General features: G+C 36.1%; 1 protein-coding gene across 2 annotated transcripts in view; it reads left to right on the top strand.

Annotated features, from left to right (window-relative positions):
• NUP205 (nucleoporin 205) overlaps positions 1 to 24,221 on the top strand; it is a 94,361-nt gene that overhangs the window by 47,960 nt on the left and 22,180 nt on the right. Inside the window, exons 24-35 of one of the 2 annotated variants that reach the window (XM_043967846.1) lie at positions 775 to 924; positions 2,066 to 2,137; positions 3,495 to 3,652; positions 4,319 to 4,399; positions 5,656 to 5,847; positions 6,639 to 6,921; positions 7,022 to 7,120; positions 11,428 to 11,576; positions 12,321 to 12,512; positions 14,533 to 14,654; positions 20,185 to 20,323; positions 22,056 to 22,182. In XM_043967846.1, the coding sequence (XP_043823781.1) occupies positions 775 to 924; positions 2,066 to 2,137; positions 3,495 to 3,652; positions 4,319 to 4,399; positions 5,656 to 5,847; positions 6,639 to 6,921; positions 7,022 to 7,120; positions 11,428 to 11,576; positions 12,321 to 12,512; positions 14,533 to 14,654; positions 20,185 to 20,323; positions 22,056 to 22,182 (1,764 nt within the window). Of the gene's footprint in view, positions 1 to 774; positions 925 to 2,062; positions 2,138 to 3,494; positions 3,653 to 4,318; positions 4,400 to 5,655; positions 5,848 to 6,638; positions 6,922 to 7,021; positions 7,121 to 11,427; positions 11,577 to 12,320; positions 12,513 to 14,532; positions 14,655 to 20,184; positions 20,324 to 22,055; positions 22,183 to 24,221 lie in introns of both variants that reach the window. The other variant, XM_043967845.1, reaches the window with a different exon arrangement.

Here is a 24,221-nt window from a genome sequence, read left to right as displayed (position 1 = left end):
ATAGAAACATTGTTGTATAATGGATAGAGATCTAGCCTAGAGTCAGGAAGACCTGATTTTTGTCTCTGATGCATGCTGAATGTTTGATCTTGAGCAAGCCACAACTTCTCATTGTCCGCAACTAACTCTTAAGACTACAAGTTGCAGAGCAGTTCTTGATCTGCATTGGAATTCCTTATGCCAGTAAAATCATAGGTCAGGAAAAAAAATAAATAAAACATCATAACAATAGCTTATATTTACAGAGTGTTTTGAAGTTTGCAAAGCACTTTTGCACACATTGCATTAGAGATGTAGCAAGGCATGGATAGAAGGCTGGATTTGCAGTCAACCTCAGACTCATACTAGCAGTACTGTTCTGGGCAAATAGATATCTCACAAACCTCACTTTGATTTCCATTGCTTCAGCTATAAGATGGTAATAATAATAGTGTCCACCTCACAGTGTTGTGAGGATCAAAGGAGATAATTTCTCTAAAGTACTTTACAAACCTTAAGGTGACGTAAATATCAGTTATTATTAAATCCTCATGATAACCTTTTGAGGCAGGTACTATAAATATTATACTATTTTAAAGATTAAGACAAAGGATCAGAGGTTCTCACTTGCCTGTCACACACCTAGCAGTATCTGAAGTATGATTCCGACTTGTCTCTCCTGACTCAAAATCCAGGGCTTTTTCTGCTTCCCCTTTGTTTTTCCATCTATAGTTCATTATTTTATTCTTTTTCTATGTGGGTTCCCTTTTACCTACTCCTGTTTTTGACTTATAGAATATGAAATATCCATGCTGAATCAAATGTCCTGGCTTATGAAGACTGCCTCAATAGAGCTAAGAGTAACTTCTCTTAATCGCCAGCGCTCTCACACTCAAAGACTACTGCACCTGTTGCTAGATGATATGCCCGTCAAACCCTACTCAGGTGAATTATGAATATGGGAGTTTGTTTTATTGTGTTATTTAAGTGTATATTGCAGTGTGCTATTCCTCTTCTCCACATACAGACACTTTAAGGTACATTAGAGGGTTTTTAAAAAAAGTTTTTAATGTTTTAAAAATATTTATTAACTGTTCACAGTGTGCTATGTATATATGCCATTTGTACATTATGAGGCTCCCTCATTATGAACTGTTGTGCAGAAACTTTGTATTCATAATACTTGTATTGACATCACAGACTAGGTATGATAACCACTTCTTTGTATAGATTTCGTCGGTTATCCCTATTCCTCATCATGACTTTCCCCATGATGGTTTCATTTATATAAGAAATTAAATGAGAATTTTTTGGGGAGTTTTGTGAAAACCACAGATGACATGCCAAGGCGGGCAGACTCCACGGAGCCTGTGACCAAATACTTAAGCCAAATTTTACAGTAAGGTACTGTAAACAACCCATAAAAGGAAAAAAAAAATTCGGGCCTTTTCTCTGGTATGAAGGGAGGGCCAAAAAATTTTATGGAGATTTTCTAGATCATGGGGGCACCTGTACTTCTAATCCCTGTAATGTGGAAGGGGTAACTGTACTTTAAAAATTTTGTTTTTCTTTTGAATTTTAAAATAGCTCCTTTGGGGAAGAGCAGTGGCTAGAGAGTGAGATATGGGAGGTGACTGTTTTTAATTTCCAAAACATTTTGTCTTTGTGTTCTTGTTGCCTCCTTATAAAGGACTTATTATATCTTATATGATTGAAATTTATATACTTACATAGGTATTAAGATCTATCTATCTATCTAGACTGAATAATTCTAAGTAGTAGTTTTTGAAAACCATCTCTTGGACTTTAATAAAAGACTATCTTTGATGATTAGTCCATTTAGTATTGTGGTTTTGTTTTTGTTTTTGTTTTTGCGGGGCAATGGGGGTTAAGTGACTTGCCCAGGGTCACACAGCTAGTAAGTGTTAAGTGTCTGAGACTGGATTTGAACTCAGGTACTCCTGAATCCAGGGCCAGCACTTTAACCACTGCGCCATCTAGCTGCCCCCCATTTAGTATTGTTACTGAAGTTAAGTGTATTTTTGAAATTTTTATATTTTTTCTTCCTTTTCCAATTCTGTAGCAGATGGTGAAGGAGGAATAGAAGATGAAAATAGGTCTGTCAGTGGGTTCCTTCACTTTGATACTGCCACAAAAGGTAAAGCCCTTTTGAATTTTTAAAGATAATTTATTTTCTAATCATGATCTTTTCTAAAGTCATTTTAATAAGCTAATGGAAGGATTGAATTTCTTAGTGGAAATAGATAAGTTATACAGAAGGGCTATTTGTCATCTATATTTATTAATAATTTGGAACTTTCAACTAGAAGGAAATGAGATGGTAAAAGCATGTTGAAAATATGAAAAATTGAAATAGAAAGTTAAGACTTTATGTATAATATAACACAACCTTTAGCCTTTGGTGTAATATCTCTTCTTAACCCTGCATGGAATGTTTAATAATCCAGACATTGTCTATAGACTAAAAGAAAACCTTTTGTTGGATGGGATACTATGGGCTTCCTATAATATTGGTGACAGCGTAGTTTCCTTTTGGGCCGTTGATGCATAGTTGAAACTAGCATTGGCAGCCAGAAAGCAGAAATTCTAGATGTCTTGCTTCTAACAAAAGTGATAAGAAAGCCTGCCTGTGTCTTAGGATCTAGTGAGTTGGAAAAGGTATTGAAAAGGGAAGATAAGACTTTGGAACCATAGTGTACCTGGGCAGTGGGAAAAAGTGAGAAGTATTATAGTGGGTATTATATAGTTAGTAAGATTTATAGTAATACATGCAAGTAGATATGATAATATAATTGCAATTAGCAAGGCTTAAGAATGCTGGAAGTGGGGGGCAGCTAGGTGGGGCAGTGGATAGAGCACCGGCCTTGGAGTCAGGAGTACCTGAGTTCAAATCCGGCCTCAGACACTTAACACTTACTAGCTGTGTGACCCTGGGCAAGTCACTTAACCCCAATTGCCTCACTAAAAAAAAAAAAGAATGCTGGAAGTGGCCTGTGACAATGAATGTTGTAAATTCATATCCTGTTTCAGTGTGTAATGCATTTGAAGACTTGGTAAGTAGGGACTAGCTTTTGTGGGTCTACTGTCTATCCATATTCCAGGAAAGGTAGAAATTTCTATCAGGCGTCACAGCCATATTAAATTGAAAAATTCTGAAGGTGGAGGAGTTACTATTGGCAGATTGGAATTTTCTTAGGAGTTTAGGCTAGTAGCACAAAGAAGCCTCCCAGGGCTAATACTGTACCTGTTCACAAGGGAGGGGCAGTTCAGGGCCATAGAGCCTGCCCCCTTGACCTTCAGATGTCTCCTACTTTCTGGCAGCTGCCTCCTTGGATACATGCATGCTGACTTTTGGTAAATAGTTTAGATACGTTTTTAGGGTTAGAGAGATTCTTGTTGCTTTAGCTCTTATTAAAAATTACCTTTTAAGATAAAGATTTTACATAGTTGGATTTTTTCTTGAATGAAATCGACTTTTTATTTATCTTTCCTAGTACGTCGAAAAATACTAAGTATTTTGGATTCAATTGACTTCAGCCAAGAGATTCCTGAGCCTTTGCAATTGGATTTTTTTGATCGTGCTCAGATTGAGCAGGTCATTGCCAACTGTGAACACAAGAATTTGAGGGGGCAGACAGTTTGCAATGTTAAGGTAAGCAGTGCTTTGACTTAGCTACCATGTCAAAGTGGTTGGACACATGACTTTTCGAGTGATTGATTATACTGATCATGCAGAAGTTTTTCTGACTCCACTTTCCGTGTATAAAATGATTATGAAGAATGTGGAAATATGTTTGTGTGCCTTCGTCCCTTCCCCTAAATACCTTCCCATCTCTAGTTACCTTCATAGCAGGTGATCCATCCAACTAGAATTGTGAAGTGTTTGGAAGCATTTTATCATCTGTAGACTGCAGTAATGGATCTTAGCATTATACTGTAAATATTAAGAAGATCCACAGTACTTTGTCACCAACTACACGCCACAGAGAAAGCTTGGAGCCACTCTTGTACTTCATAAATTTTTATTAGTATTCACTGTTTTGTAATTGTACATTATGTGTACTGACACTGTCAGATAGCAGTGAGTCTGTGTGTCTAACGATCTGTGGATAGTCACTCCCTGTCTCCCTGCCTAGTAGAAAGGAAACTCCTTGAAGGTGGAGACCACCATCTTCACAGCACACTAGGAAGCTTGGCTTAGTCAGCGATTGTTCACCTGCATTAGAGCAGCTCCTGGCCACTGAGTTGCTTTTAAATTCTAATTTATCCATGTGTAAAAGCAGTAACCTTGCGTCTCTCTCCTCCCCTAAATCTCCAGCTTCTTCACAGGGTTCTTGTGGCAGAAGTAAATGCTCTTCAGGGTATGGCAGCTATAGGCCAGAGACCTTTGCTTATGGAGGTAAGACCTGTTAACTGAAGTTACTCGTTCTCATACAGTGTGAAGTTTGGATGAGAAAAAGAAAAAAGGAGTTAAAGAGGACATTAAAAATGGAAAGGGTAATTTAATTTTTAAGAGGTAATTTTTCACATGATAAACTTGGGATTTACCTCATAGTGTTTGACAAGTAGTAAGGATATTCTTTTGAGTAGTAAGATGTCGAAAATGGATATTACCTAGAAAGTTAAATTCAATTGATTTTATCAAAAGTTAAATTAAAGGACAAAAATGTTTTAAGTAACCATTTAACGGCTAAATGTCAAAAGTATTTCTTTGATTTTAAACTTTTGAACTAGTTAGCTTAATTTTATACCCATGAGTAAATAATGTGTATCTGGTTTCTGACAGGACATAGATCAAGGGTTGACCTTTCAGAAGTGGCATGCTAAGTCTTCATTCATTTATTCTTTATTAAAAAGGGTGAGGGAGAACATGGTGGTGGTGATCTTGGTGGAGGTGATATAACTCTCCTGTACACACAGTCAGCATGGGAGTTTGGTAGTAGTGGTACACATGGAGAGCACACCCAAAGGGCTCACTTAAGCTCATATGTCTAGAGAAGGGACAAATGGGAAAAAACATTCTCCTGATCCTTAGGCTTCTTAGGAGTCTAGTTACCCAGGAGGAGGGGGAGGATAGAGCTATGTCCCTTTTTGTGCACCTGCTTATAAATTCCTTTCTCTGTAACCCTGGCTTAATATGTCATGAAAAATCACCTCACATGCCATCTTTGCTATATGTGATATATTTTGCTGGCCTGTGGTATAGTAGTGTTTTTCTAGGAAACAAGTATTTAAAAATTACCTGCAGTATTTTAGTCTGGTTTAGTCTCCATAAATTAATTTCCTTTTATTTTATTTTTTTTGGGGGGGGCAGGGCAATGAGGGTTAAGTGACTTGCCCAGGGTCACACAGCTAGTAAGTGTCAAGTGTCTGAGGCTGAATTTGAACTCAGGTCCTCCTGAATTCAGGCCTGGCGCTTTATCCACTGTGCCATGTAGCTGCCCCAAATAAATTTCCTTTAAAAAAATGATATTTGAAGCTAGGCACGAGGTGGGTAGAAGGGAGAAAGGAGGCAGTTGAGATCGTAATGGCCTTTTCTTCTGTATAGCTAATTTAATTAATCTGGACACTCCAGTGGATCCTAGGGCCTCCTTCGTTTGACCATGTTTGCTTATGTACTAATCTATGACTTCTTTTCAATTTCTGGATCTTTAGGAAATCAGCACTATTCTACAATATGTTGTGGGCAGAAACAAATTGTTACAGTGCCTTCATGCAAAACGGCATGCACTGGAGTCATGGAGACAGCTGGTAGAAATTATTCTAACTGCTTGTCCTCAGGACCTCATACAGGCAGAGGATAGGCAATTGATTATTCGTGACCTCTTACAGGATGTACATGATAAGGTAATACATATCCTAAATTGCTAAATCTCCTAGTGTTTTTTCAAGTATGAACAAAGCATGGTAATAAATAGGGCACATTAATTATTAAAGGGCTTTTCTTTGTGAGCTCATATGGTGTAGATTGTGGTGGTGTGGACTCTTAGTTCATTTTATTAAAATCTTTCTTCAGATTACTTTTTTTCCCCTTTAAACACTCTCTCTCTCTCTCTCTCTCTCTCTCTCTCTCTCTCTCTCTCTCTCTCTCTCTCTCTCGGGCAGCTAGGTGGTGCAGTAGATAGAGCACTGGCCCTGGAGTCAGGAGTACCTGAGTTCAAATCCGGCCTCAGACACTTAACACTTAATAGCTGTGTGACCCTGGGCAAGTCACTTAACCCCACTTGCCTCACTAAAAAAAAAAAAAATAATAATAATATCTCTCTCTCTCTCTCTCTCTCTATATCTATATCTATATCTATATCTATATCTATATATGTTTGTTTGTTTGTTTGTGGGGCAATGGGGGTTAAGTGATTTGCCCAGGATCACACAGCTAGCGTCAAGTGTCTGAGGCTTGATTTGAAGTCAGGTACTCCTGAATCCAGGGCCATTGCTTTATCCATTGTGCCACCTAGTTGCTGCCCCCTTTTTGTTTTTTTGTTATTTTGTTTTTTTAAACTATATAGTTTTTTATCTTTTTACTTTTGTAATAGTTGCAAAGATCATAGGACCAAGTGGCAATACATAAAGATACTCTGATTACAGCTGAAAGTATGAGCCTTATCTTCTGTTTTTTCTTCTTTTTTGTCTTTAAGATACTAGATGATGATGCAGCTCAAGAGTTAATGCCAGTTGTGGCGGGGGCTGTGTTTACCCTTACAGCTCATTTGAGCCAGTCTGTACGGACAGAGCAGAAGCAGCCTCAGCCATCCCCCATGGCTGCTGCAGGGCCCGGAGAATCCCAGTTTGTTTCGATGCTCGATAGTTCTTTCACCTTGCCGCTTGCTCCGGAGGGCATTACTGTGGGGTTTGCTTCTATTGGAGATTCCTCTCTTCACATCATATTAAAGAAACTCTTAGACTTCATTTTGAAAACAGGTGCCGCTTATGTATTTTTACACATATTATTTGTATGTCGATTTGCATCTCTGGTATATTTAAGAGACTTTAATTTAAAACCTTTGCTTTCTCTCACTAGGTGGTGGGTTCCAAAGAGTGAGGACGCACTTGTATGGCTCTTTGCTTTACTATTTACAGATGGCCCAGAGGCCAGATGAACCAGACACTTTAGAAGCAGGTAAAATAGTTTGGATTCCTGATTTTGTTTTTCTTTTTGGGAACAATAATTTCTTCACTGTATCTTTTAAGGGTATTAGGGAAGCACTTAGTGCAAATGTCAGGTGGTGTCATTGTAATTTTTAGAAAGATAGTATAATGAAGTGGAAAGGGCACTCACTCAGTTTGGGGCCAGAAGACTTGTGTTGTAATGCTGGCTCTACCACTTGTGCTTTATGTGACTTTAGGCAAGGCATTGAATCTCTCTGGTCCTTCCTTTTCTCATCTGTAAAATAAAGGGGTTGGATTAGATAATCCTAACTAGGAATCTCTGGTCTCCAAAAATATATTAAAACTTAACAAAGCAAAATTGGGCTGTTTTTAATGAATAACGTGATGAATAGTAATAACTTAGGGCCAGAATCAACATGCTATTTATTAAATTGATCAGAAATGGTTTCTGGTATTTGAAGGCTTTTCTTTCTTCTAAAAATCTATATTTTTCTAGTATTTAAATGGGACAGGTTTTTGAAATCTACTTTTTACATAGTGCATAAGTTATCTTATGCTATATAAACAACCAAATATGCCAAGTAACTTTTGTTTTTAACCAAATAATAGATGGGTTTCTAGAAAAAGAAATTTACAAATTGATCCATTATATTTGTTCTCTTTTGATATTATGATACTTTATGTGATTTATTCATGCTTATACTCCCTCCACCGATTTCATGAGTTGCCATGACCCAAAATTCTGTTCCTTGGTGACTAACCTTTGGGTTAGTCTCTCTATTTAGTCCATGATTATCAGACATAATGCATTTCTGGACCTGTATTCAGAACATTTCCAGCTTGTGAGGCCAAATCTTGTATTCTGCTAATGTATACTTAGAAAAACCAAGAGCTATCTCTATGCCCATACTCAGGCAATGAAGGCCAGGCAGCACACATTTATTAAGTGCCTTCAGGGTGCTAGACACTGTGTCAAGTGCAAGTGATACAAAAAAGGGTACAAAACAGTCCCTTCCCTCCAGAAGCTCTCAGGCTCATAGACATATAGTGATGGAAGAGAACAAATGAGAAAATATTTATTTAAAAAAGCAGTTAGCACAATGCCTGGCACATAGTAGGTGATGATATAAATGCTTATTCCCTTCCCTTCCCCCTTGTTCAGCACCTTTTTACTTTTTTGTTTTAGTTTATTTTTATAGCGAATTAAAAGATGAATATTAACTTTAATATATGGAAAAATAGAAAGTATTAAAAGGTAAAGGATTCATATTAGTTAATAATGAGTTGGGAGTGAAGGTCAGCTCTTCTGACTCTTAGCATCATGATCTGCTTTGGGTCATAGTGCCTGGCACTCGTGAATTTACAATGATGTCGAGACCTTTATAATATTTATCTGCTTAATGGACTAATTCCCTTTCTTTTAAGTATTTAGGGCATTATGTCATGTATCACTAGGACATTCTGTGCTTCCAGAAATGTAGATTTCATTCTGATAAGTATTTTTCAGGTTCTTTTAAAAATTGTGTTACCTCTATGAATATACATTTCCCTGGCATAGTTTTTTATAGACTTTATATCCAGGATTTCCTGGTGGTTTTTTTTTCTTCATTTTTTTCTTTTATTCTTTCCTTTGAACGAGTTATCTATAGAATAAAATTAGAACAGTGTGTGAATGATTAATTGGCACTATGTTTACATTTCTTTTCATTATTTTGTTAATTTCTTGCTAGTGTTCTATATAAATGGATCTTTGAAAACAGTAAAAAAGTTGCAGTAAGATTGGTAGTTGAAAAAATAACTTGAATCAAGTTTAAATTCATTGTATATTAATTAGTAAAACCAACATATAAAGTGATTTGAAACTTTATTCTCTTTCAGCAGAGCAGTTATTTTTTGTTCTTTACAGTTATGCTTACTTTTGCATAATATTAGTTTTGTTTCATTTTTTTGTTTTAATTCCATTAAAGTTGAAGTTTGCCAAACAGAGTAAACTAAGCTGTTTTCAAACAATGTAGTTGAAGCTCTGTCTGTTCTTCAATTTTCCAAGAACTTATCACCCATTCTTTGGTTCACATGTGATTAAAAATTGGTTGTCAGCATTAACGCTTAGATTTTCTTTGAATTAAAGTCTGTAGTAGTTTCCCAGAGCTATGATGAAGTGGTGGCACCAGTTAATTTACTTAATGTTAACCCTGTTTTCAAATGGTGTCAAATATTTCTGTATTTTAGAGGAGATTAAGCAGCTGGGTAGTACTGTTTTCAGATGGTATAAAATATTTCCATACTTTAGAGAAAATTAAGCAGTTGGGTAGCACAGTGGATAGAATTCCAGATCTGTAGTCAGAAAGGCTCATTTTCCTGAGTTCAAATCTGGCTTCAGACACTTACTAGCTGTGTGATCTTGGACAAGTCACTTTACCCTGTTTGCCTCAGTTTCCTCATCTGTAAAATGAACTGGAGAACCAGTATCTTTGCCAAGAAAACTCCAGATGGAGTCATGAAGTATCAGACATGACTGAAATGAATGAACAACAACAGTAGCAACAACAACAAGGTAGCAATGATATGCAAAATAGATTGAAGGATGAAGAGAGATTTATGTAAAGGAAAACAGTTTGAGGCTATTATAGTGATCTTCATGAATTTGCCTTTTTTTTCCCCTTTATTTTCTTTTTTATGTTCTGAATTTAATGAACACTACAAAAGAACATTTCCATATCCAATATAGGAACAGAAAAGTAAGATCATATTTGAAATTTGAATTTCTATTATGAACAGATTGCCTTTAAAAAGTATAGTAAATTTAGCATGCTACTTTCAAAGCTACCCATGTCAATTTACCTTTTAAAATCTTGCTGTTTTATAGAATGGGAGGGGCATGAGTCATTGTACAAAAACTTTCAGATAGAAAGTAGTGGTGTAGTAAAGAGCTGGATATTGGTTAAGTTATTTATTTCCCCTTTCTGGGTCTCAATAACTTCATTTGTTGTAAAACAAGAGGGTTGGATTAGGTGATAAAGGTCTCTTCTAGCTCTGAATCTGTGCTTCTGCAATAAACTTTGTTACCTCTTCATCCCCTTGTATTTCTCTTAATAGGTATGTTTTCTGAAAAATTAAGTCCCTAATTTTAGAATGATCATCTTCGATGCTTAATGTTATCTTTGGGCCTAACTCCCATTGGTCACATATGCTTATTTTCTAGATCATAGTTCCCAATTTACTGTAAAATTGTATTCCAAAAGTTTGTTTTCAGGTTGATTGCTTGGGCCTCAGAATCCATTTTCCTATAGACTCACTGTGGTAAGTAGTGATTAGATTTCCAGGTCAGCTCACACAACCCAATGAGTCTATGATGCATCTGAAATAAACTATTAGTAGTTGTTATCCTTTATATGTTATGGGTTTATCTGAATTAGTCCTGGTAGCACTTACTTAGAACACAACTTTTAGCAACCTTAAAGTTCATTCAGCTTTCTCATTTTATAGATAAGAAAACTGAGACCTAGAGAAGTTAAGTGATTTCTCCCAGGATCACATAATAAAACAGTGCAGTCAGGATGCTAAATCCAATGCATTTTCTACCACATATCACTGCCATGTAATATTTCTGTAGGCAAATGCATTCAGCAACACATCTCTCCTCTTGTTGAGAGTGGAGCCTTCTTTATTGTACATTGAAGAGAGGACAGTAGTTTATGCTAGTATAAGAGATGTTACATATACAAGTCATCCTTCAGATTTTCCAAATTGAGTCACAAAGACCAGTGTCATCTAATGGAAGCTTGGTATTCTGGATTATAGTTTTCCTGCTGCCTGTTTTTATAATAGAGGGTTTTAATTGGAAATTGTAATCCTTAGATTATGATGTTATCTTTGAACTCTAATGAATCTGAAAATTATTTTTGCAGCTTTTTAAAATGTAAAATCTTAGTCAGAAATTGCAAAAAAAAAAATTGCATGTAAGTCATTCCAGGCAATTCTTGAAGGTTTCAAGAAGGAGAGATTCCACAGGGCTGGACAAGACCAGAGTTAGATGTATATGATTGAATACAAAAGAGAATAACCATGGATTTCTAGTTATACTAGGTTCTTGTAACACATTTTAGTTCCTCTAAAAATAATTAATATCCTTTTATTGTAATCCTAAGGGATGTTTATGGGATATCGAGTGTTCTCTGAAGTTAGTTGCTCTAGATGCATTGATTAGGCCTTTAAAATTATAAAAATTTATTTTACGTTACTATATAGAAAATATATTCATTAAATAGCCTTGTCCTTTTGACAAAAGTTAAATTTTCTCTTTCCTTGCTGTTTTAGCTAAGAAGACCATGTGGGAACAGCTAACAGCACCTGAGGATGTTTTCAGTAAATTGCAGCGAGAAAACATAGCTATCATTGAGAGTTATGGAGCAGCCCTTATGGAAGTAGTCTGTCGAGATGCCTGTGATGGTCATGAGATTGGAAGAGTAAATTAAGCCCATATTTTTTATTTTAAATAAGAAATTCAGTTGCTTAGATATAAATGTAGATCAATTTAAAAATTATTCTATTATGATGAGATTTATTTTCTGGCTTATTATAAAATATATGAATATGTGGTGTTATTGGGAAATTGTATTCTGGTTAATGGAGAGTTATGTGTTTATATACATGAATGTATGCATATACACATGTCCGTGTATGTCTATATGTATATATTTTGCCAATTTTTAGTTACTTAATATATATTTAACACTAAAACTATACTGAACAAGCTTTATTGTTATGTTTTGTGCAAAAGATATTCTTGTCCAAGAGGTGGCACTTTAATATAGTTTTCTAGTTTCCAGGATGTCTAATGAACTAGTAGAATTTATTTTTATATTCTAGACCTTTTTTTTCCTGAGAGAGAACTTTTTAAAAAATTATTTTAAAACAAAAAGTCGTGTTTTACTGAAATTTGTTTAGTTACTACCACTTTGTTGATGGATTAAACATGAATATATAAACTTTCTATGAAAATTTTCATTTTCACCCAGAAAATTGTACTTCTTTGGTGAAACTTAGGAAGATCCTGAATAATACAAGGGAATATTCATCAGGTTTTACATTTCTTTAAAAAAAAGGAATAAATCTTTTCAACAACATTTTCCTACCATTATAAACTTCTGATATGTAAATAGCATTCTTTGTGAGTTATCTTTATGGTTTTTGATTTATTCTTTCTTCAGATGTTGGCCCTGGCATTGCTTGACCGGATTGTTTCTGTAGATAAACAACAGCAGTGGCTCTTGTATCTCTCCAACAGTGGTTACTTGAAGGTGCTTGTGGACAGCCTAGTGGAAGATGACCTCACTCTACAGAGCTTGCTTACTCCCCAACCTCCTCTTTTGAAAGCTCTCTATACTTATGAATCCAAAATGGTAAGTAAGCTCTGTGATAGCACTTAGTTTCATTCAACCAGTAGCAGTGAATTACAGCTACATGTGTAGGGTTTACAAACCTACCAAAGATAACTCAGGCACTATATGTCTTAAATGTTATTTACTATCATATGAGTTATAGTTATCACTGAGAAATTTTAAAGTTTGGGGTTGTAGAATCTACAGTTGGTAGGGCCCTTAGAGATAATTTAGTCCAGTTCATCATTTTGCAGGTAAGGGAACTAAGGCTCAAAGGATATGAGTTGCTTAGGGTTACATGTATTAAGAAACAGCTTAAAATTCAAACATAGAATTTCTGGCTCTAAATCCAATGCTCATTTTAAATGTGGTTAGTATGGTTATAGTGTGGAAATTCATTTTCTTGGTGTGAAAGGGCAGGGTTTGGCATCTTTGCATTAGAATGAATTGGGTAACACCACTGCTTGACTCTTGTGAAAACTTTTTCTTATGTAACCTTGATTCATCGATTGATCCTATTGACGTGGTTCAAATCCCAAATCAAATACTTGGTTAGCTAAATTCGGATCAGAGAAAAAAAGTTTGCAATATAGAGTGGCAGCATTGGCAACTTAGAGCTAGGCACTCATGGAAAAGTACCAGCCGCACTTGCTTCCTCTTAGCCAGTTTGGGATTTTCCATTATTCAGTTTTAATCTATGAGAGAATATGATTTTATGTGAGAGTAATCTTTTTTTAAAAATAGTATTTTATTTTATTTTTTTTCCAATTACATATAAAGATAGTTTTCAACATTTCACCTTTGTAAGATTTTGAGTTCCAAATTTTTCTATCTTCCCTCCCCCTTCCCAAAGCCAGCAAGTAATCTGATACAGGTTATACATTACAGTTATGTTAAACATATTTCCACATTAGTCATGTGTGAGAGAAGAATCAGAATAAAGAGAAAAAAACAAGAAAGAAGAAAAAATGACAATAAAAACAATCACAAAAGTGAAAATAGTATGCATTAATCTACATTCAGACTCCATAGTTTTTTTCTGGATTTGGAGAGTATTTTCCATCATGAGTCTTTTGGCATTGTGTTAGATCATTGTATTGCTGAGAAAAGCTAAATCTGTCACAGTTGCTCATCACATAATGTTGCTGTTAATGTGTACAGTGTCCTCTTGGTTCTACTTATTTTCTTAGTATCAATTCATGTAAATCTTTCCAGGTTTTTCTGAAGTCTGCTAGATCATCATTTCTTACAGTGCAGTAGTATTACATTCATATACCACAGCTTGTTCAGCCATTCCCCATTTGATGGGCATCCCCTCAATTTCCAATTCTTTGCCACCACAAAAAGAGCAGCTATAAATATTTTTGTACTTGTGGTCCTTTCCCCTTTTTTATGATCTCTTTGGGATATAGACCTTGTAGTTGTATTACTGGGTCAAAGGGTATGCACAATTTTTACTCTACTTTTAGGCAGAGTTCCAAATTGCTCTCCAGAATGGTTGGATAACTTCACAACTCTACCAGCACTGCATGAGTGTTCCAGTTTTCCCACATCTTTTCCAACATTTATCATTTTCCTTTTTGTGTCATTAGCCAATTGGATACTTGTGAGGTGATTGAGAACATTTTTTCATATGGCTGTAGCTAACTTTAATTTCTTCATCTGAAAACGGCCTGTTTGTATCCTTTAACTATTTCTCAATTGGGAAATGACTTGCATTCTTATATATTTGATTCAGTTCTCTAAAGATTTGAAAAATGAGGCCTTTATCAGAAACACTGGCTGTAAAAATTGTTTCCCAGCTTTCTGCTTTCCTTCTTATCTTGGTTGCATTGGTTTTGTTTGTGCAAACCCTTTTTAATTTAATGTAATCAAAACCATCCATTTTGCATTTCATAATGTTGAAAGAGTAAACAATATAACTTTGACCAGTTCTTATGATTGAATACAAGCTCCTTGGGGCACAATTGTCAACTTTTGTGTTTGTTTCCCCAGTGTGTGGCATGCTATAGGTGCTTAATAAATTTTTCTACTTTGTTAGGCATTCTTGACAAGAGTGGCCAAAATACAACAAGGAGCATTAGAACTGCTGAAGTCTGGTGTGATTGTGAGACTGGCACAGTGCCAAGTTTATGACATGCGTCCAGAGATAGACCATCAGGGGTAAGTATTAGTACAGTGTGAACCCAGTATGAGCACTCTCTCAGTTTGGGGATATTGTGTCATTTTCCTCTCCCTACTTTTAATGTGTGTGTGTGTGTGTGGTTTTTTTCCCCGATGAGGCAGTTGCGGTTAAGTGACTTGCCTAGGGTCACACAGCTAGTAAGTGTTAAATGTCTGAGGCTGGGTTTGAACTCAGGTCCTCCTGACTCCAGGGCCGGTGTTCTAGCCACTGCGCCACCTAGCTGCTCTCCTCTCCCTACTTTTAGGATGAGTCAGTGTGCCAGTGAAAATTAAATTGTCCTGGCTTCTGGCTGGTAAGATTCTGCTTCAACTGTTGTATTAAACAAAGCCTTCTACACTCAATTTTCAGAAAGATAAGCTCATACATTAAATACATTTTGTTAGTTGTGAGCTGTGCTAACAGAAGTTCCCAGAGATCAGATTTAGCCATATAACATCTCTTATTCTAGATATTAACAGTTTTGCAAGTGGCTAGTAACAAATTACATTTGTTTAAAACCATTTGCTCTTGCATCTATCTCCTTTCATCCCTTATCGTCATGAAAATGAACATGCAGTGCAGAAATGATTATGGTGGTATTACTGGGTTTTACTGGGTTATAAGATATGTCCTTAGGTCATTATTATGAGTAGTAAATGGTGATGTAATGTTTAGCATAATTTCTATACTTACTAAATTGTTTTCTGATGATCTGAGTAAATATATCAGTGTGTTTCTATTTTAAGAAGAAAATCAGGAAAAATATTACCCTAATCCTCAACACAAAGGTAAAATTTTAATTTAAAATAGTAACTGCATTCCCAGCAGAAACACAATTTTCTTGTACAACCTAAGCTGAAGAGAGGAAGAGAGGTAGTTACTGCTATTCACTACTTTTACCCCTGCTTGGTTATCTCTTTATCACTTTTGTACCATATTCTGGTCAGATTATGTCTCATTCTCATTAGAAAAAAAACTGTGTTGTCCTAGGCTATAACAATTGTGCCTGAATTTTCTGCTCCAGATTTGAAACTAAAAAGAGAAAGAGAATCTTGCTCATTCCACATCACTTTTAAAGCCTTTGGTACTACTTCTGTCTCCTGTTCTTATAAATATGTTATTTATCATAATTTTATAGATATATTTTTATTAATTTTTTTGTTTTTGTTTTTGTTTTGTGAGGCAATTGGGGTTAAGTGACTTGACCAAGGTCACACAGCTAGTAAGTGTTAAGTGTCTGAGGCCAGATTTGAACTCAGGTACTCCTGACTCCAGGGTGGGTCCTCTATCCACTGCGACACCTAGCCGCCCCTATTCATTTTTTTAATCACCAAAATTTCTTCCAGCATTCCTTCCCTTTACAGAGTCATATAACAAATAATATTTTAAAGAACAAAAAAGATAAGAGAATGGCAAAATTGTTCAATATATCAAAAAAAAATTGGTATATGTGTAATGTACCACATTTCATGAACTTTCTACCTCTATAAAGGAGTAGACTAGAAGTGTCTTCTCATTTGTTCTTCAGGGCCATGCTATTTCTTTGTAATTTTGCAACATTAATGCTCTTTGTTTTCTGGTGTTTTTTTTTCTATTAACATTGTTGTGGTCATTGTGTATGAGGTAAATAGATGGCTTAATGGCTAGAGCACTGGGCCTGGAATCAAGAAGACCTGAGTTCTAATCTGGCTTCAGATATTTAATAGCTGTGTGATCCTGGGCAAGTCACTTAACCTCTGTTTGCCTAAATTTACTTGAGAAGGAAATAGCAAACCACTCTAGTAAGTTTGACAAGAAAATGCCACAGACAGTCACGTGCTGTGGTCTATGGGGTCATGAAGATTTGGACATGACTGAACAACAGCAGCAACAGTTACTGTATATTTTGTCTTGGTTTTCTTAGTTTACTTGCTTCATGTGAATGTTTCCATGCTTCTCTTCATTCATGATGTTAATGTATTTAAGCCCTTCTGTACTATTTCTCTCTCCCATTCTTATAAGCATGTACTTTATGACAGATTTCAGCATAACTTAAGGAAGAATTTCCTAACAATTAGAGCTGTTCCAAAATAGAATTGGATGCTTTCTCTGACAGTGAGTTCCCTGTCACTGAAGATATGAAAGTGGCTGCTGAATGACCACATGTCTGGGATATTTGTCAAGATTCAGACATAAGGTTGGAAGTTAGACTAGATGACCACCCTCTGTTCTTCCTAAAGTTGAGCTTCTGTGACTTAATTAAAATGGAAATACTAGGAGACTTTTAGATTCCATTTCTGCCTAAGATGGTATTCCTCCCTAAGCCCTAAGAGAGAATCATTCTTAGTGACTATTTAATGAAGATGGTTAAGTAAACAACAACAAAATATATAGAAATTATATTGGAGGAATGCTTTCTTTTATATTGAAAATATTGGTGCAAAGAGACATTATGTGAGTAAATATTTCAGTTTGTTGGGTTTTTAAAAGTTGTTTGAACACTGGGGTTTTTTCTTTGTAGTTCTTTTCTCTGTTGCTTCCTATTATTAATATATTTCTGATAATTAGAATCCTGATAATATACAGTGACTACTTTAAGGTATAGTGTTGGACAAACCTAACACTTGCCTCAAAGCCTTATAGTAAAAGAAAAAGTGGTGTGGTTTTTTTTTTGGGGGGGGGTGGTGGTGGGACATTGAGGGTTAAGTGACTTGCCTAGGGTCACACAGCTAATAGTGTCAAGTGTCTGAGGCTGGATTTGAACTCAGGTCCTCCTGAATTCAGGGCCATTGCTTTATCTACTGTGCCAAGAAAAAATGTTTTTTTTTTAAATTCACATTATGTATTCACAGTTCTATTTAAGCTGCTAAATTGAGCTGAACACATCCAAAAATAGAGAACATCTGTATGGTATTTGAAATTTTCAGAGTGTGGTAGAAAGTATAACAATTATTGGGCAATTGGAGCATAGCAATAAAAAACAAAACAAAACAAAACTTTTTTTAAAAAGGGCCCAAGTAGTTTTAAACACTAGAAATAGATGAATTATAATTTTGTTTTCTCTAGAATGTGATAGGAGGGAAAAGACAAAAGCAGGATTAACTCACATATTGAACTGTCTTTTTCTGAATAATTGAGAACTTGTATGAGTAGCTGAAATATTTTCGTTTAAAAATCCAGTGTGATAAGAGATTCAGAAATATGTGACTTGTATGATTTATTCATCAGATACGCTCAATGGATCCTCATTATAAAACTGCCTCTCTGAGCATGGTAGGTGGCAGAAAAGACCGTGCCATAGGGCTGTCTTACTAGGGAACAGTGTTTTTTTGTTTGTTTTTTCCGGAGCCATGGGGGTTATGTGACTTGCCCATGTTCACACAGCTAGTAAGTGTAAAGTGTCTGAGGCCGGATTTGAACTCGGGTACTCCTGAATCCAGGGCCGGTGCTTTATCCACTGCGCCACTTAGCTGCCCCTGGGAACAGTGTTTTTGATATTCTAGTAACTTAACCTACTTAAATGATATTCAAATCCCACTGCATAGTGAAGTGTTGTATTATAGTCTCTTAGTATACTTTTTGAGTCTATATTAATCCCCTTTCCAGTTTAGAGTCCTTGTAAAAAACAAATCTCTTGGTAGTTTGAGTTTTATTTGCAAGTTAGTAGAATCTGTATAATAATGAGTGAAGTTTGCAATATTTCTTTAACATGTTGATTTGGCCATCCATTAATGGCCAAGAAGCATTTTAAATGAACATTTAATTGCCTCAAAGTGTTTCTGAACTGCTTGCTGTCTTCTTTGCCTCCACATTGTTGTGGGGGAGCCAGCCCTGCCTAATGGGGGCAGGAGGATTGCAACTTTCAGGTAAAGGATTGTAGAAGGAAACAAAACTCAAGGCTGTCTTCCCTGAGTTTATTCAGTAACAGAGTAAATGGCCCATGTGCACACAGACATATTCATATCCAGGATCAAAAATAGATATGCAAAAACTCATTCAGGTATAAATCCTCAGGTGGATGATTAGACAGATGGCTTTATATGGAATTTGATGAATATAAGAAATATGGGCTTGTAAGGAGGGGAATGTTTATGTAAAGTAATCACATAATTTTGGTAAAGTATAATTTCCTTGTCCAAAAAGAAAATTAAAACTGCGCCCAAAATATCTATTCCTTTGTTCTTTTTTCTTTTTTTTTCCTTTGCTCTTTTCACTGTCAATGAAGTAATAAAAATTCACTGTGTTTTTGCAAAGTTTTCATTATCAGAAAGAAGCTTTGAGCTTGCAAGAGAATTTGATTTTTATGTGAGAGGACATTTGCATTCCAGCAAGCCCATAGAATTTTTTTTGTTTTTGTTTTTGTTTTGGCAGGGCAATGGGGGTTAAGTGACTTGCCCAGGGTCACACAGCTAGTAAGTATCAAGTGTCTGAGGCCAGATTTGAACTCAGGTACTCCTGAATTCAGGCCTGGTGCTTTATCCACTGCGCCACCTAGCTGCCCCCAAGCCCATAGAATTTTATTGAAGAGTCAGAAATGAAACTAAAGAACAATTAGTTGGTGGATCTTGTGTTATGAAGGACTTAAAATTAAGGTTTAAAAATTCATCATTTTTCTGAATTCAGCATTTCATTTTGTAAACATGTACCAAACTACCTGCAAATTCTTAATGTTCTCCATCAAATTTCTTTGCATTATTCAATTTTCTTTTGTTTGGTTGTTCATTCCAGTTTGAACTTAGATACAAAAAGCATTTCCTTAAACTCATCTACAATTTAGGTGATTAAGCTACATGTGATCGAACATTTCCTTCTGGTTTAAAAGTTTAGTTGGGGAAACAAGTTGAGGTTCCAGTTGCTAAATTTAGATTACCTGCCTCTCTATAATTCCAAATTTTAGGTTGGTGGAGGTAGCATGATATCTTGATAACTTGAGGCCTAATCTTGAAGGTTACAAGGTTGTTTTCCAACTTTACATTTTCTTGTCACCTTAATAATTTTAATACAATTTGAAAGGAAATCTTATTAGAATAAAGAATAAAGAAATATTTTGAAGTCAAGAATGGGAGAGAGAAATTTGGAGGTGACTTGGTTTCTATGTTTTTGATGCAGTATCTGCTTTAACCAGGGTTATAGTTATAGTGGAAATTTCAGGCACTGTTTTATGAAAAATATTTTCTTTCTTAAGAAGTCTTAAAAGTTCATAGTAATAGTTCTGTTAACCAAGCTATGATTGAGTGCACTGAATATATAGTGTGTGGGTAAGAGCTTTGTTCCTTTGAGCCAGACTATAGATCCTTCCAATTAGTATGTGTGCTGTTGAAGCAAGCACTAGCAATAAAGCTCATACCCTTTTGTCTCACCCTATGAATAGGAGTAATAGAAATTCATAGCTTAACAATTAATAGGTTAATAACTTAACAATTTGATCATCTTTCTGTTGTTTGTCTATTTTGCAAATTCCACTATCCTACATATTAAAGTGATCCATTTTTTAAAAGCGTCACCATCTTGTCATATTTTGTTCTCTGTTTTATTGACATATATATAAAGACTGTTTGGCATGAGAGACCCTCCCGTATTCATTCCTGCTCCTGTGGATCGATATCGCCAGATTCTTCTGCCTGCTCTCCAGTTATGTCAGGTCATCCTCACATCAAGTATGGCTCAGCATTTGCAGGCAGCAGGACAGGTAAGAAGGATTGTAGAATTTTGGAATTGGAATCAGTTGACAAGTATTTATTATGTGCCTGTCATATGCCAGGTACTATGCTGAGTCCTTGGGTTATAGATAAAAAAATGACACAGTCCTTACTCCCAAGCAGCTTACGTTTTATCAAGGAGTTGGAAGACACCATAACTGACCTTTAATCTAACCCTCTCATTTTATGGCTGAGAAAACTAAGACATAGGTGAATTCACTTGTCCAGGTCTCACAACTTGTGCGTGGCCAGAACTAGAAGCCAAGTTTGCTGACTCCCTTTATTAGTTTGTTGACTACTTTATTACTGTTTCTTTATCTGTTATACTGGTTTTACTGCTAGTACCATCAGTTTGCTGGGTGTGATATTGTGGTTAATGGATAGAGCAATTAAGTAGAGTGCAGTAGATCTAAGGTTCTGTGGATATATTTTGCAAGGGTATAAGCTTTACATTTTTAAAAAAATTTAATTTTTTCAATGACTGTACATCCACCCTCTCCTCCCACCACCAATTGAAAAAAGAAATGAAAAAAAAAAACCCACCCTTGTTGCAAATGCAACAAGTGGCCATGTTCAAAAAAATGTGTCTCTCTCTACACTCTAAAGCCCATCACCTCCCTGTCAGGAAGAGGGTGGTGTGTTTATCACAAGCCCTCTGGAATTGTGTTGGTGGTCATTGCATTGATCAGAATTCTCAAGTCTTTCAAAGTTGTCTGTCATCTTTCTAGTATTGGTGTTAGAGTACAAATTGTTCTCTTGGTTCTGTTGGGTATAAAATTGAATTCTGTTTATGATTGAGTAGATACTATTGAGAGACAGCATGGCAGTGATTAGAGGAATCCTGGCCGCTGAGTCAGGAAGATGTAGTCCATAAACTGTGTCACAGACATTCTGGCCATAGGACCCTGGACAAATGACCCAACCTTTCAGGGTTTCAGCCTACTATCAAAAATGTACTTGCAAAATCATTTACGATCTATATTGGTTGAGAAATTTTTTCAGAGTTTTCTTATCCTAATGAAATAACATCCAGATCAACTCTGTATTTAGTACTCTGTGTGTTTCACTTACTTTCATTGTCTTGGCATAGGAGATGTTTATCAAAGCCTGATCTCCAAATAAGTGGGTTATTACTGTTAGGATATGGTTCCTGCCCTTGAGAAATCTAGAATTTTATTGGGGTTCAAGGCTTTACATGCATGAAATAATTCATAATTCACATTAAATAAGTAATGAAAGAGCAGTGTGTCATAAAATGTTGTTGTGGGGAGCAGAGGCTGGAAGTGATAATGGAATTCATCCAGTATATGTAAAGAGGGGACTTGAACTTAGATTTTCCTGACTCCAATCTATCTACTATGTCATGCTGCCTCTCTGCATACAAGTTAAAAGGTAAACAGTAAAAGGCAAAAAAACCCCAAACCCAAACCTCCTGGCTTAATGGTTTACCCACTCTTGTAGCGCAAGGGGTCTAGTGGCTTTTCTTTGTGTTTGCAGTAGACATTGATCTGCTTTAGTGGAGGGACTTTACTTACCAGGAGCTCCCTACATTGATGAAATCATAAATTGGGTCTGAAAAAGTTCTTGTATTTAATGGTCTATTCATTTTATTGAAGGGCATGGTTAATTTTCACTAATAACTGTACTATTAAAATTTATAAGAAAATCCTTACTTGTATTCCTCTCTTTTGCTTTCTTCTTTTCATTCTCTCTTCAACTTAGGTGTTGCAGTTTCTCATCTCCCACTCTGACACCATACAAGCAATACTACGCTGTCAGGATGTCAGTGCAGGCTCCCTGCAGGAGCTAGCCCTCCTCACAGGAATTATCAGCAAAGCTGCATTGCCCGGTGAGCTAATTGTTTTAAATGAACTTTTAGTACTCTCTTAGAGACTCACTGTGGTTTTTTAAAATGTTGCTGGTGTCGATGATGTATCTGAAATTGATGCCAGTGATATTATTGTGCTCATTTAACTGAAATGAACTAAAATATTAAATCTTTGGCAGTATGATTACATGGATTTAATTTCCTCTGATTAAACTTTGAAACAGCTCCTAGGATCATCTTTGTTCTTCAAACTTCAGGTTATTGTAAAAAGGTGGTATTCAGAACAAGAAACCACTCTGAAAGTGATTATTAAGTGCTTACTGTGTGTAAAATATTATATAACATAATAGGTGCTTTAAGGATGGAAGAAGTAAAAGACTTGGCCCTTGCCTTTATATGACTTAGCCTAGTTAGGAGAAGATCAAACATATAAAGCAACACATGACATCTTAAGACTTATAGTTTAAATTGGTTCATTTTTCCTCTCTTCCAATTTCCCTTTGTCTCCCTGAGGAACATGTCATCTGAGTGGCGCACTCTCTGCTCCTGCTTTCCCCCTGTACATCTGGCTTAGAATTATCTCTCTTCCATCTCTCTGAATCCTACCCATTACAAATTTCATCTCCTCTTTAGAGCCTTCCTTCACCTACTCTCTGAATTCCTATGGTACTTGTTTGTGGTCCTCCATACAATTTAGCATTTGATTGTCTTCTGTCCTGTATGCTGGCCCCTTTCTGATTTTCTAGTTTTGTTATTATACTTTACCTTCCCTCCATGTACTCTGTGATTCAGCTTTGTTGGCTTATATCCAATTCCTCAAACATGCCATTCCTCATCTTTTCTACTGGCTATCCCCCGTTCCAGGAGTGCTCTTCCGCCTTAACTCCACCTCTTACTTTCTCTGGCTGCCTTCAAATATCAGCTCATCACCTACTTTTGATAGGAAACCTTTCCCAGTCTCCTAGCTGTTAATACCTTCCCATCTAATACTACCTTTGTATCCCTAGTGCCTAGTGTAGTACCTGATGCATAATAAGTGATTAAATGAATTTTTTTTTCACTGAGGCAATTGGGGTTAAGTGACTTGCCCAGGGTCACACAGCTAATAAGTGTTAAGTGTCTGAGGCCGGATTTGAACTCAGGTACTTCTGATTCCAGGGCTGGTGCTCTATCCACTGCGCCACCTACCTGCCCCTGATTAAATGATTTTTGATAGATCGTTCTGTGTGTGTGTTTTATCTCTTCAAGTTGATACATTTTTTATGAGAAGTTAAGGTGCTAATTATGTCTTGGACTATTATAGTAATTTCCTAATTGGTTTTCCTGATTCCAGTTTCTTCCTTCTCTAATACCGCCTCTGCACAGCTACTACAGAATTAATCCTGAAGCACATTTTTACCTGTCATGCCTCGTGAAGAAACTCTAATGGTTCCCTATTACATATAGGATCACCTATACATTCCTCTGTTGTTTAAACTCCTTTACACACTAGCCCAAACTCCCTCTCTGGTCTCATTCTTTATATTGCTTCCCTTTCCACACTCTGCAGTCTAATAGACTGGCCAACTTCCTGTTCCTTCCTTGTGCCTCTGCCCAGGCTCTTCCTATGCTGGAAATACACTTCTTCCTCACCTCCACCTTTTAGAATCCCTGTTTTCCTTCAGAACTCCTCTTAAACACCATCTTCTCCATGAGGCCTTCCCATCCAATTATCCTGTGACGTGCTGAGCAGATGCCATGTGCTGAGATCTTAGAGGGACCTCATTACTTTGCAGTGATGAAGTCTATGCTATGTACGTTCTAGTGATAGATGATTGGTGTGGAGTAGGGGTCAAAGAGGACAGGGAACTTTTAAGTTTCTAAACATAAAGGCATGAAGAAGAACATGGAAAGTATTATTAGCAGTATTTTAACTAGAGAAAGAATATTATATTACAGAATTGATACATGACAAATTCTTCTTGTTTTTTGGTATGTCAGACTGACTTCCTTAAAAATAATTTTCCTACTGAATTTTGATGTAATTAAATTTTTTGTGATGATGAGTGTTTTTGAAATTT

Source organism: Dromiciops gliroides, chromosome 5 (genome assembly GCF_019393635.1).
Source record: "Dromiciops gliroides isolate mDroGli1 chromosome 5, mDroGli1.pri, whole genome shotgun sequence".
Classification (NCBI taxonomy): Eukaryota; Metazoa; Chordata; class Mammalia; order Microbiotheria; family Microbiotheriidae; genus Dromiciops; species Dromiciops gliroides.
The sequence above is the reverse complement of the archived record's forward strand: the minus strand, read 5'-3'. Positions and strand labels throughout refer to the sequence as shown.